At 49.8% G+C, this 14228-nt stretch overlaps 1 protein-coding gene across 1 annotated transcript in view; it reads right to left on the bottom strand.

Annotated features, from left to right (window-relative positions):
• Rhobtb2 (Rho related BTB domain containing 2) overlaps positions 1-14228 on the bottom strand; it is a 19958-nt gene extending 5730 nt beyond the window's left edge. The window contains exons 1-7 of the mRNA XM_005071016.4: positions 13662-14228; positions 9593-9794; positions 8630-8733; positions 7229-7414; positions 5310-6328; positions 4927-5045; positions 2860-3010 (exon numbers count right to left, since the gene is read on the bottom strand). Coding sequence (XP_005071073.1) covers positions 2860-3010; positions 4927-5045; positions 5310-6328; positions 7229-7414; positions 8630-8733; positions 9593-9784 — 1771 coding nt within the window. The 5' untranslated portion in view covers positions 9785-9794; positions 13662-14228. The remainder of the gene's footprint in view (positions 1-2859; positions 3011-4926; positions 5046-5309; positions 6329-7228; positions 7415-8629; positions 8734-9592; positions 9795-13661) is intronic.

The following is a 14228-nucleotide window of genomic DNA, read 5'->3' as shown; positions in this document are numbered from 1 at the left end:
GCCTTAGCTTACGCTTGTCCCCCTAGCTCTTATAACTTAAATTAACTAGTTTTGCCTCGGGGCTTTTTATCTTTTTTTCATTCTGTATGTCCTATTCTGTATCTGGCTGAATGGCAGCTAGCTGCCTGCCTGCCTGGCGCCAAGCCTCTACCCACCTTTCTCCTTCATTCTCTTCTCCCTTCTCTAGATTCCTATTTATTCTCTCTACCCATCAGCCCCCCCCCAATCTCTCTACTGCCTAGCTATTGGCAGTTCAGGTTTTTATTAGACCAATCAGGTGTCTTAGGCAGGCAAGGTGAAAGAGCAACATACCTTCCCATAATTAAACAAATGTAGCACACCTCTGCATAGTTAAAGTAACATTCCACAACAAGGGAACCTGGATCCAGGAAATGCCTCCATGAGGTTAGCCCGGGGGCATGTCTGTGGGGGCATTTTCTCCATTACTGATTGATGTGGGAGGGCCCAGCCCACTGTGGGCATAACCAATCCTAGGCAGGTGGTCCTGGTTGTATAAGAGCAAGCTGAGCGAGTCATGGACAGCAAGTCAGAAAATTCCATCTTAGTCTCCACTTCAGATCCTGCCATGGTTTCCCCTGATGGACTGCAACTTGTAAGCTAAATAAACACCTTCCTCCCCCAAGTTGGTTTTGGTCAGTTTTTTTAAATCACAGCAGCAGAAAACAAACTATGACAATTTGTTTTTCAACAAATAACTTTAGGAAGATTCTTTTTTTTAATGGGCAGGAACTCACTGATTAAATGAAATTCAAAAAGTAATACACACACAAATAAAATCAAGCTATAATATTTAAAGGAAGCATGGTTGGATGATAAAACTATAGAGTGTAAGGAAGTGAGTCTGTAAGAATTACTCTAAGAGAAGAGTAATGGGTGGTGTGGTTTCCTCAACAGAAAAGAGAGGAACTGTAACAGTGTGTGTGTGTGTGTGTGTGTGTGTGTGTGTGTGTGTGTGTGTGAACTTCTGGTGTGGCCAGGGAGGTTCAAGTTCCTGACATCCATCAAGATTAGAAAAGGATTTTGATAGCCTCAAAAAATGTAAAGCCACTCACATTTTCTGTACATTCACCAACCACCCGAAACTCAGCATCTCTCGCAGACCCTTTAACAAGGCACATACTCATGTTTTAGTGCACATTTTCTAATGTTCACAGATCCTTCCCAGGGGTAAAAGTAATTAGATGTTACTTTCTGAAAGGCCTTCCACAGGGTAGTGCAGCTTGACATTTTAAACGGCAGCCATGGGAAAATTACCTATGTGGGCTTAACCAAGGGTGCTTCTCTGACTTGCTTCCAATTCCTGCTCTAATGAAAAGAACTCCTTTATGGGTCTAGTTTTTCCCTGAGGTAATTACTTTAGAGTTTTTTAAAAATGGAATTACTCCATGTCAGAATTAGAAATGCTGTGGTCTCTGGAAAGATCACACCTTTTTTCCATGGGCACCTAAGGGCGCTATAACTACAACCCCCAGATACAGCCCTTGCTTCTCTCTTGGGTCACTGGACTCCCCTTGCAGGCCTGGCTCTTAATATCCTGGGCTGATCAATGAGTCCTGTGTTCTTCCTGTGATTGACACGTCCCCTGTAATTCCTCTGTCATTACAGGACTGCTATCTCCCTAGTATCTGCTGCTAATCTTAACAAAGTGCCTAGGGTTCCAGCAGCTTTGACACTGGCCCTTGCCTGAAACCTGACTCAAGTTCTAAGGCTCTTCTCTCTGCCCTCTCCTGACCCATCTTGACTGCAATGCTAACGCTAGGATCAAAGTCAACAGCAACATAAACACCAACCCCAGCATCAACAGAAGCCACCTGCCTGCCTGGGTCTCCATCTTTAGATCCCCTTCCCACTGAGGGAACCTGGGTGCCTACTGCTGCATCTCCCAGTCACCCGGATCTTCCTTTACCCTGAGGGCTTCTGGGACTGGCTCATTTTAAAAGCTGAGCTATGGCTCTCAAATCCCCCTCCCCCACTGTGTGTGTGTGTGTGTGTGTGTGTGTGTGTGTGTGTGTGTGACTCTAGGAACTAAACCCAGGGCCTTTCACAAGAAGGCAAGTACCACCACTGAGCCACAACCCCATTGCTATGTCTCTTTGAGACAAGGTTTGCTAAACTGCCCAGAGCAATTAAACTTCTGCAGCTCAAGCAAAACTTGAACTCAGGCTCCTTCTGTCTCTGCCTCTGGTTAGCTCTGATTACAGCCTGTAGCGCCGGGCCCAGCTTTCACAAGCCTTACAAGGAACTATAAGGGGTTACTCAGTGCTTGCTTTATGTTTCTGGAAGAGGTAGAAAAGGTGACGTCAAGGAAGAGGAAGGAGAGGAAGAAGAAAAGAACGGGAAGCTGACCAGGAGAAGAAACAAACAGCAGAATATGTTCTATTCCTTGTGACTTCTTGATCTTGCCTGTGTGAAGGTCAAAGTGTCACCACCTGTAGAGACCATTTTGTGATGTCACCAGACCTCCAAGGTGACCCCACCCACCACTGCACATTTGTGTCCTTAGACCAATCTACACACATCAGCAGACTGAATTCTTTCTTTTTAATGAGCATGTGTATTTTGCCTCCATGTCTGTCTGTGTGAGGGTGTTGGATCCCCTGGAAATGGAGTTACATATGGGACCTGGGAATTGAACCCTTGTCCTCTGAGAGAGGCGCCAGTGCTCTTAACCACTGAGCCATGCCTCCAGCCCCCAGCAGACTGAATCCTAAGAGCACTTTTTCCCTTGGCATCCCAGTCTGCCCTCAGGAGCAGAGAGGTAACAAAAGATACATAGTCACTCCCTGGGGTTGCCATGACCTTGCCCCAGGGAGGTCCAGGCACACTACTGTTAGTTACCTGTGAGGGCGACCAAATGTGGTAGGCAGAGGCGGTTGGCTAGGACTATGAGCTTCATGTCATCCAGGTCTGGGCTGGAGGTGAACATGCCTGTGTAGAGGTACTCCAGCACGGCCCTCATGCAGCTCTTGCTCGTGTATGGAAACACCACCTAGGGTAGGAAAAGCAAGCAGGGGCATGATGTCTAAGGCGGCCCAGAACATCCCCGACATAGCAGGTGAAGACCTCACTTGGTGGGCTAGTCGCCTCCAGCCAACTAGCCTCCTGGGTTGCTCCTGAATCCTCTTAGGGAACTCCCATAACCTTGGCACCCAGCCTCGGTGACCTGACAGGGTTAGTGAGTGGGGCTCTGGTGTCTTCTAAAGGGACCTAGATTCATGACATCTTCCTGAAGCCACGCTAGCAGGAGGAAGCTTGAAGGGGCCATTGGGTCAGCTACTCCCCTGAGTCCCGGGTGCCTGCAGCTAAAGTGGGTTACAGAATGAGCAAAGGGAACCAGCTGGCTGCTCGGCACTGCTGCTTGGGGCCTGTGGGATCCCTTCAGAGCAGTAGGGAAACAAAACCTGCTCTCTCATCAATGCGAGTCTCTCTGGACTGGCTGGAAATCGGGTGGTGATTTAAAACGTGTCTATGGTGCTGAGAAATGCCCAGGGAAAAATCCTGGCCCCATATCCTGTATGTCCAACTTCTGTTCCCACTTCAGAGACCAGTTCAGCTCTTAAGCACTCTGCTCCTCTTTCCCTTTCTCCTTCCTTTCCAGAAACCTTAGGGAGCTCATATTCTAATTTACCCAGCGCAATCGCTGGCTGCTCGTAGTTCAGGTTTTCAGTCGAGGATATGGTGAGCATGGTCTAAGGGGTAGGAACTGAGCAGGGGGGTGGAGGGCAGCCAAGGTACCTGGCAGAAGTCAAAGACCATGTCCCTGCTCTCCAAAGAAATTACAACCAGATGTGAAAACCACATGGGGATACTTTGAATTGTATACATCGGTGCAAAGTAGAATCTTACAAACTAACTATAAGATAGAGTGACGGGCACCTGATGGTCCAGGAGACAGCGATGATGGAAAACACCAAGGGCTGTGTCTGGGGCGCCCTGCTTGTCTGAGAGAATGAAAAGAGGGAATAGACACAGGAGAACATTCCTAAGGGCTGGCCAACAAACCTCTTCCAACTCTAGGCTGAGTTGGTACCTGAGAGGCTGGCAAATGAGGAGGAGAAGGATGGGATGGGCACTGACCAGAGAGAAAGGGGTCTGTATTCGTAAATGCTTTTATACTATGTATTTGATGCGCTGACACCTAGGGCCTGGCTGGTCCTTTCCAGCCTAGCCAGCCAGCTCCTAGAGCTAGCAAAGGAGCTGCCTGCAAGTGGGCCTCTCTGCCAAACTCACACTCCAGTCTACCGTTTCCTGCTCCAATCACTCCAGAGCCAGGTATCAGATAACCAGGACACCTCCACCTCCACTTCCTGGCTGACTCTTGATCTTCCCTGTGTGGCCCCACGGGGTACATTCCCCCTCCTTGGGATCTATATCAAACCCCTTTTCAATGCCATTATCTCCTGATCTATTGGTCTCCCCATAGCTCAGTAAAAATAAAACCTTTCTTTGAAGACACTGCTGACTTCAGCTTGGAACACGGACTTTTCTAGTGGTTCTGTGTGTCTCAGAGAAGCAACAGAGTTTAATTAAGGAATCAAGGACCTGTCAATCCTGAGTTCTAAACCTACCCTCTTTTTTTCTAGTTGCATAACTTTGTACAAGTTACATAACTTCTCAGGGCATCCCTTTCCTGCATATAACAGGTTCGGCTTACTATCTGTATATCTGGGTAAATGAAATGAGATATATATGGATGAGTTTTCCAAACTACTAAGACAGTGTTATTCCCTCTCCTGGGATATTGAAAAACTTTTGGCTATTTGAAGCATCTCATAAACTTGTTTTGAGACCATCACTGTACTTAGAACATGACCGATACTGAGGAAAGTTCCATTAATGATGGTGTCTCAAATTCAAAGATGTAAATGTCTCTCCCATCCTCTCCCTTCCCATCTCCAGCCTCACCTCCCTGGTAGAACTCTCCACAAATGGCCCCCCAAACATGGCAGCCATCCAGTCACAGCTGGAAATCAGTAGGGGTTTATGGGCGCTGATGGTCCCATCATCCAGGATGAAGGTCACATCTGTCCAGGAGGAGAAGAGGCATCATGTAAGGACACAGTGGGTATGCCGGAGAACCAGCCCCAGGGGCAGTCACTGGGTCCTGACTACCCCCTGACTTCTATGTGTAATAGGCGGTAGACAATCAAGCTGTTGGCTTGAGCAGGAGGACAACCATATTTCCAGGGCACTGGGAGCTGAAGCCAACTCCCAATACTAAAGAGATAACTCAGGCCCCTCAGAAAGTTTCCTTGAGAGAACCCTTATCTTCTAAGAATGTCCCATACCTGAGAAGGTACCCTTTGCCAAGCACTCCTTCACCCGGTTGGTCCGGCGAACATGGAAGGCCTTGGTGATCTCCTGATTCATGAAGGCCTCGTTGTTGAGAATGTTGGCCACCATCATACGTAGATCAAAGACCTCTAGCAGCTCGGCAATGTGGGCGATATGCATGAGGTCCCGCTCATTTTCACCTAGCTCCCCTGTGTACAAGTACTTGAGAACAGCCCGGAAGGGCCCCGGCTGAATGGAGTTATCCATCTTCACCACCACCATCAGCCGGGATTTGAAGGTCAGAGGATCCTCTGCCATTTCTTCCTGTATACTCACAAAAGCTCGGCTCCAGGAAGAGAGCACACGGCCCCTGCCTGGCAGGTACCCTGTTCCATTACCTCTTAAGATCCCATCACTGGTTGAAGCCCGGAGGCCAGCAGGACCAGAGCCCCCAGCCTCATCCACACTCTCACACACGTCAAAGCTGGCTGCCCGAAGCAGGAAGTCCCGCCCATGGTGGTGATGGTGATGATGGTGGTGTTGCTCAGGGTGGCCCCGGTGGTCCTCTGGGTGGGGGCCCCCAGGCCCTGAGGGGCCCCCCAACTCCTCCTCACTCAGGTCCATGAGGAACAAGTCATAGAATTTGGAGGAGGAGGTGGAGAGGTAGATCTTGTGGGCAAAGATGCGCACGCGTTCCTGCAGCACCAGGATGACATCCGCACAGAGCGGGTCTTCCAGGAGGTGGGCGGGGCACTCCTCGCTGCTGGAGGGGGGGTCGGGCACCACGATGATGGGGGGTGGTGGCTTCGGGGGCAGGAAGGGTGCTTGCAGTAGAGGCCGCTGCACATTGCGCAGATGAGATTTCCAGAACTGCAGGTGACGGCGGGAGATGAGTGCAGCCCGGATGGCATTGTCAAAGACGTCCTTGATACCGAACTGGGCCACCACACTGGTCTCGTAGTAAGGGATCCCCAGCTCCTTGGCCACTTCCCGACCCTTCTCTGGAGGGAGGATCTCATTAGGCTTAATGGGCCTGGGGGCGTGCGAGAAGGGAAAACAGGCTTGGTTGGAGGTGCAGGGAGCCTGGCCATTCTTTCACAGGCTGGAGGGGCTACTCAACATCTGCCCTTCCATCTACTCACAGATGTCCCTTAGTATCTGAAGGGGATCAGTCCCAAGATCCCCCTCAGATTTCAAATCTGTGGAAAATCAAGTCCCTCATATAAAATGTCATTATAGTTACATTAACTGCGCATATCCTTACTATTCTTTTAAAACTCTTCTAGATTATTTATGCAATATAAGTGCTATGCTATAGTTCAGTGTTTCTCAACTTGAGAAATCCACTTGGGAGGTCAAATGACCCTTTCACAAGGATCACCTAAGACCATGAGAAAACACAGCTATTGACATTATGGTTCATAACAGTAGCAAAAATTATAGTTACAAAGTAGCAACGAAAATACTTTTATGGCCGAGGGTCACCATAGCATGAGGAACTGAACTGAGGAGTTGCAGCACTGGGAAGGTTGAGAACCACTGCTATGGTTGTTGTCATGCTTCATTTAGGAAATAATGACAGGGGCGACGGGAGTCTGGACATTCCCATTCACGTTGGCTGAACCCACAGACATGGCTCATGATATGAAAAGACAACTATATTAGCATCACAAAATTATAAGGCCCTTTCCTACAAATATTCTCACACACGTCTTTTCCTTATGCCTTTCTTCCCAGAATATAGCACAGGACTGTTCCCGCGATGGTATACAATGACACGGAAGGATGAATGAGTGAGTGAGTGAGTGAATGAATGAATGAGCATGGGTGGAGAGATGTAAGGGTCAGTGGGACTCCTTCAGGGCTGAGCAGGGAGCCACAGCGATGCCCTGCCCCCTGCCCCTTCCCTCTCCCTGAGTACCCGCACCCCTACCTAGCCAAGGGTCTCCTGGCCCTGTTAACAGCTTCCAGGTCAGCATAGCGCAGGTCCAGCTGGCAGCCCACCAGAATGACAGGAGCTCGGGGGCAGAAATGCTTGATTTCTGGGTACCACATGGTCTTGACATGGTGGAGGGAGTTGGGGTTGGCAATGGAGAAACACAGAACCACCACATCAGATCTGGGGAGAGGGAGAGAAAAGTTACCTGCCCCTGAAAAGAGGAAAACATGTCTGGCTGCTCCTGCCCCCTCAGCTACAGCCCACCCCGTCTTATGAACCCATTTTCACTATCTGCTACATAATGTAAATTAACTGTAACTATAATTTACATGGGCATTTAGAGCACAAAAATCCATTTGGCCTTATAACTATCTTATGAGTCAAAAATTATCATTTTGGGCCTGGGGATACGGCTAAGAGGGTAAATGATTTTTATGTAAGCATGAAGATGTTAAGTTCAGATCCTCAGTACTCATACATACACATTGAAAAGTCAAGCATGGCTGTACGCATTTGTATCTCCAGGGACATCCCTGGGCTCTTTAGCCAGCGAGACTAGCAAAAACTGTGTGCTCTGGATTCAGTAAAAAGTCCTGTCTTGTCAGGCCTGGTGGCCTATGCCTTTAATCCCAGCACTTGGAAGGCAGAGCAGGTGTATCTATCTCTGTGAGTCCAAGGCCAGTCTGGCCTACAAAGCAAGTTTCAGGACAGTCAAGGCTGTAACACAGAGAAATCCTGTCTGGGGCGGAGGGAGGCCCTGTCTTAAAAAACAAAACAAAACAAAAAACCTAAGGTAGAAGAAGACATCCTGGATGCCCTCTAGCCTCCACAGTTACACACACGGGTGCAAGACTCCCTTCCCTCCAATTTGCGCACTCACAAACGTGTATATGCCAATATACACATCTACACACACACACATTACTATTTTACTAGGCCTGGTGATATAGGCTAAAAATTTGGGAAGCTAAGGCAGAAAACTTCCAGTGCAAGGTTGCCTGGGCAACCGTTAGTTCAAGGCCAATCTAGGCAACTGAGGAAGACCTTGTCTTAAAATAAAGTTCTTTGCTTGTTTTGCTTTACAAAGGGCTAGAAATATACGTAGCCCAGTGGTAGAGCACTTGCCTATGATGCATGACGCTCTAGATTCAATGGCCAGCATTGAAAGAAAAAAAAAGGAAGAAATAAATGATCATCATCTCAGAGTGAGAAAAGTCAGCCCAGAAATGCTCAGAGTCAGTAGGTTGCAGAGCTGGGACTCAAACCAGGCCTCCAAGCCCACAACACCTCCAGTCCCAGGGAATACCCACCATCCATTCTTTCTCACAGTTTCTACTGCAGGGAGTTACTTAGTTCCTTAGAATGGAGTGAAAAGTCTCCTGCATGACTCCTTACCTTCCATAAGCAAATCGCCGGTCTTTGTGGTGGTCACCAAATGTGTCCCAGAGGCGCAGGGAGACGCTGACATCATCTACCACATCTCGGGAGCGTTCCAGCACCTGGGCATGGGGGTAGACAGGACAATGGCTCTTGGGGGTAGATGCCAGCTCAACCCTGATGACGAGGACAGGGCTGGCATATGTGTCTCACACAACCTGCAGTCCACCTGAAATCTCTGGAGACTCAATAACAAGGGGAGTCTCCATGCTGAGCAGAAGCGGGGGAGACCTCAAAAGAGCACACTAACTGTTGGAGAAGGAAATGTTATTACTTTGGGCTACGCTTGCACAGGACATGGTGCCCAGCCAAAGCTAGACTCCTAGCCACCGGCTTACCCATTTGTGCTGGCTGGTTTTATGTCAACTTGATATAAGCTAGTCATCTCAAAGGAGGGAACCTCAACTGAGAAAATCCTTCTATAAGATTCAGCAACAGGAGGTCATTTTCTTAGTGATTGATGGGGGAGGGCCCAAGCCATTGTGGATGGTGCCATTCTCGGGATGGGTTCTATAAGAAAGCAGGTGGAGCAAGCCAGGGGAATCAAGCCAGTAAGCAGCTCCCTTCCGTGGCCTCTGCATCAGCTCCTGTTTCCAGGTTCCTGCCCTGCTTGAGTTTGTGTCCTGATTTCCTTAAGGTGTGGAAGTGTAAGCTAAATAAACCCTTCCCTCCCTAATTTGCTTTTGGTCGTGGTGTTTCATCACAGCAATAGAAGCCCTAACCAGGACACCAATGAAAACACAAATGGTCAAAGATACCTCCCTGGGGGTTGGACTTTCTTCAGATTTCTTTCAAGGGGCTCCTTCTACTTCATCCACCTCTGCCCCACCCCTAGGGGGCGCTCATGAGCTGCAGCGACACCAAGCTACAGTTCAAGATATATAGCATGGACATCCAACCAAGGGGCCTTTGTGGTCTTACCTCCTGGCATACTCGATACTGGTCAATGGCCCACACTGTGGGCACATGGGTGGCAAGAAGCTGGTACTGGGTGAGGGTGGCATTGCAGGCCCGGGCACAGATGAGCCTGGTCTTGCCCACGGCGTTGTCCCCCACCACCACGCACTTGATGGTCTCTACGTTTGGCCTTTCATAATCCATGTCAGAATCCATTAATTGGGACCTGAGGGGCAGTAAAGGCGATATCAGGCATGCTATTATACCTGAGGACCAGGGTCGGTGCAAGCAGCCCTCCTCCACTGGGTCTGCGACCTTGCCAAGCATTAGCGTTGATGTGAAGAGGGAGGAGTGGGCAACATTCAGGGAAGTAGCTTTGCAGGGGCTCTAGGAGACAGGAGCTCATTCAGGCAGAGCAGTACAATGCCACCAGATGGATGACTTATCTCCCTCTGGACCCCCACCATCCTGCAGCTGGGCTTCTGGATGAAGGCAGTCTGTGAGAGATCCCCTGTGCCTGGTCCCATCCGCACTCCCCCAGAGAGAGGGAATCTGCGTGGTAGCTCTCTCATCCTCTCCTCCTCTTCCCTGGGACTGTAGCAGCAGCAGAACAAACAGCTGAGAGAAGCAGACTTGGGGCCAGGTCCCACCCCTTCCCAGCATGCTCCAATGCAGAGTCACTTTAAAATTTAATGGACATGTCGGGGCTGGGCAGCAGCTCTCCCCTGGCCCTTTCATATGGTAGGTTTCCAAAACTCAGCCTGCTCACCTCCACCCTCCTACCCTAGCCTCTTTTATGGGCTAGGAGAGGTTTTTCTGGCAGCCTCTCTGAGTAGGGGGCCTTCTATGTACCTGCCGAATCCACAAGCCTCCCCTCCTTACTCTGTTTCTGATGCCTTGCCCACCTGTCTGCTCAGCTGAAGACTTCAGATGGGGATGGAGGGAGTCCTAGCCCAGAGCAATACACTCTGTGGTCCATGGGCCTTCCCATCCCCTATCTGGGCTACCTGCAGGATCCCACAACCAGCTCTCAAGAGTAAGGTCTACCTCCTTCCAACCTCCTACAGAGGAAGAGGCTTAGATTGGAGTCCCACTTCTCTGGCTCTCTGAGGAGAAGCTAGACAAACTGTCTGTGTGGGTAACTGGGTGCTGGAGGACGTTCAGGGTCAAGCTTAGCCTAAATTGCTGCCTCAGTTTCCTTTGGTGGCAGGCAGAGAAGTAGTATGTCCATCCCAGAGAGTAATGGATCAGATGGACAGAGGCACTTCTCTAGTTAAAGTGTGGTATCAGTGGTTAAGCTGAGGCCCTCAGTTTGAGGAGACGCTGAGGACAGTCTCTCCATTGGCACCTATCCTTCTAGAAGGGGTAAACAGGATGGGAAGGGAGAAGGGGCAGGGTAGGTGCGCTTAGGGCTATCAGTTTGCCCCCTGCTCATTCCTGTGTACCGTGAGACATCTCTGGGCTAGAGCCACCTGGAGTAAGCCTTCCCAGGTACAGAAAGGCTGAGCACAGAGGAGTCCTGGAGGCTGCCCAGGCACTTTACTGCTGAGCCATCAAGTCCAGAGCCAAGGCGCCAGCAGCAGCAGAGGAGCTCTCCCTGGCAGGCTGTAACTAGATGCTAACATGCAGGAATGCAGAACTGAAATACTCAAGTAACATGGCAACTGGGATTTGGGCAAGTGGATGCAGCTCAGCAACCTAAGCAAAAAGTGCAGCAAGGGCTTTTCAATGAGACAAGCTCATCACCCTCCTTGGAATTTTACAGGATCTGGACCCTTCCACTCCAAGGGGTCTCCACCAAGCTCTGATCCAGTCTGTGCAGCAACTATCTGCAACATCCTTCTCCCTCCTGGTCCTGTCCACCAGGCAACTGCTATAGCTTCCTCTCCTCTCTTCTGAACTGAGAACATAAAAACTTCCTTGACAGTTCCTAGTCTCAAGTTAGACAGATGAGGGAGGTGTGGGTACCAGGCAGAGCCAAGTAGGTGTGGTTTCTGCTTTATGGGATGGATAACAAAGAAAGGAAGGAAGAAAGAAAGAAAGAAAGAAAGAAAGAAAGAAAGAAGGAAAGAAGGAAACAAAGAAAGGAGGAATCTCACCTATGAAGACAGAAACCCAGAGGGCAACAGAACTCCTTCCAGCATGTAGGTCTGGAAGCAAACGGGAGAGGGACACACAGAGGAGGGGCCTGGGATCTTAAATCGAGGGGCGTGTCCAAATTCAGCTGCTTTATGACATAGCACTCACACACACACACTGTGATTTTGCTTCCAGAGTTCAGGAGGGGACAGCGAGCCAACAGGTAGGAGAGTGATACAGGAAGCAGCCTGCCTAAATTGCTGTCTAACCTGAACACTCCAGCCCATCCCTTCTCTGGCTGCCCCTTCCCACTTCTCTCACACACTCACCAACTGGCTCTCCCCTCTTTTGGTCATCATCATCCCTGTTGCAACAGCAAGCTTCACTGTCCTATCTAGAAAGAGGCAAAGCTCTTCACTTTTTGTGGACATCAGTCTCTACCTCCAGAAAATGGGTATGATGGTGTTGGAAGAAAATTTTTGAGTTTTGGTAAACTCATGCCAAGAGAGTCTGGGTGAAAGAAGGCATTTGTCTTCTTATGTAATATAGTATTATATAATGCTAGATTGCATATCATGTGTAATTATATCTTTCTTTAAGATACAGGCTGGCCCAATTAAGCCAGGAGAACTTTTGTCTAATCGGGCCTATCTTATTAAACAAGGATCCTGTCATGGAGACACCATGCCAACATTAATATAATGTCTGCTCTAGAATATTACTACTTTCTGGACTGCTGCTGATGCATGATGATATAAACCACTCAGTGAACTTCCCCACTGCCCCTCTGGCACCCCTTTCTCCAGTGACTCAGACTTTTTGCTCACAATTGTCTCAACCCCATTCCTTCAGAGACTCCTGACCAACCACCCTGACCTGGGTATCACAACCTCCAATTCACTCCACTCCTTGACAATCCCAAAGTCACTGGTATTTCCTCCCCCAACTCTTGTCCCCAAATCACCACTCCCCTCTTCACAAACAGCCCTCTGCACAACCGCTTTCCCAGTTCTTTGGACAGATTCAAAGGTGTGCTCAGATTACCCACAAACCTCAAGGGCTCCCAATCCCACCCCCGCACCCCTACACACACTCTTTGCAGAGCTCAAAAGCCCCCCTTTCCCTCCCACAGCTGATAGGAGGCTTGTTCATCTGTGGCTGCCCTAGTCTGGTTGTCAAGGAAACGACAATCTCCCTGGGAGCCTGGCTTGTCTCCTAGCAACCAATATCCCACATCTTGCATCTTACAAAAAAACGTGAAAGGGAGGAAAATCGGGAAAATGAAAGTAAAAATCAAGGAATATGGCTAGAAAAGGAGAATCTGGAGGAGAGGAGCAGAGGAAGGCTGGATTCGGAATTAAAGGAGCTCCCACTGGGAAGCTGACATTGTAATATGGGCGAAGGTGGAGGGGTGGATCCTCCCCACGCAGAAAACGTAAAGCAAGGCCCAAGGGGATCTTGAATGATCACGTTAACAGAAACAGAAGCCTAAATACAGGATAAACCTTTCCAATCCGAGGATACCCAAACATTAACAAACAAAGCTCAACATTTCCACCAGTACTTTGCCAAAACTCAGCTGGACAGACCACAGTGGAGTTGACTTCAAAGAAACATCTCCACAACCGTCATCAAAGACTCCAATTGTACTGACTTTTAAAAAAAAGAAAGAAAAATATACACCTCTACCACTCTTAACCTCTTATTTTTCCACCTGACATGCTGCCCTGCACATACAATTTTTTAATGAAATAAATAGAGAAGGGGGAGGGGCACACCACGCCAATGCAAAACATACACTTTTCGCTAAAAACACCCAAGAAAGATGAGTTTCTCTCCCCTCTGAACCAAGCAGCCTCAGCAAGAGCCCAAGGGAAGAGTGGAGACCGGGGGCGGGGGGAGGCAGGTGGGGCACATGCAGGAGTGGGGAGGGCGCTGGACTGAGCCAAGGCGAGGTGGCATTTGCAGAGGCTGCTTGCAACCCGGCCACAACAGAAATCAATCATGTACTTACACCACTACATGTGACGGGGTAATTTCTAGTGTAGGGAACACATCTCTTCCTGCTAAGCACGTTCATTTTAGTGAGATGTCTGGGGTCACTCCTCGCGTGCAAGTTGGGGCGCCGCCGACGCCGCTGCTCTGTGCCGGGGATTCAGCTTCCTGGGGTCCCGGTTCGGGTGCGATCAGAAACTCTGGCACAGGAGCCCAGGCCGGACCGCGGCGCGTGAGCAGCCTCGCGCGCTGCACTGCAGCCACTGCCTCTTCCGGATCAGCATCTCCGCGCGCCCCGGGCGCCCAATGTCATGGAGGCTTGTGGAGCCGGACTGCGCGCCGCCGCTCGGACCTCAGGCCGCTGGGCCGCGCCGCCGCCCGGCTGCGCTGCGGAGGTTGCGGACGGCGCGCAGGAGAGCGAGACGCCGGGCGAGGCCGCCGCACGCGCGAAGCCTTAAGACGCCGAGCGCCGCAGTCCCAGGGACCGCTCACGACCTCCTTTTTTCATTCACAAAAAAAGCAAAGTTGGGGGTGGGGGGAAAAGGGAAGGAAAAAAAAGGGGGAAAAAATCGCACCCAGGAACGGT

This window comes from Mesocricetus auratus, unplaced genomic scaffold, assembly GCF_017639785.1.
Source record: "Mesocricetus auratus isolate SY011 unplaced genomic scaffold, BCM_Maur_2.0 Super-Scaffold_2245, whole genome shotgun sequence".
NCBI classification, from domain to species: domain Eukaryota; kingdom Metazoa; phylum Chordata; class Mammalia; order Rodentia; family Cricetidae; genus Mesocricetus; species Mesocricetus auratus.
Note: the sequence above shows the minus strand (reverse complement) of the source record. Positions and strands in the feature narration are given on the sequence as shown.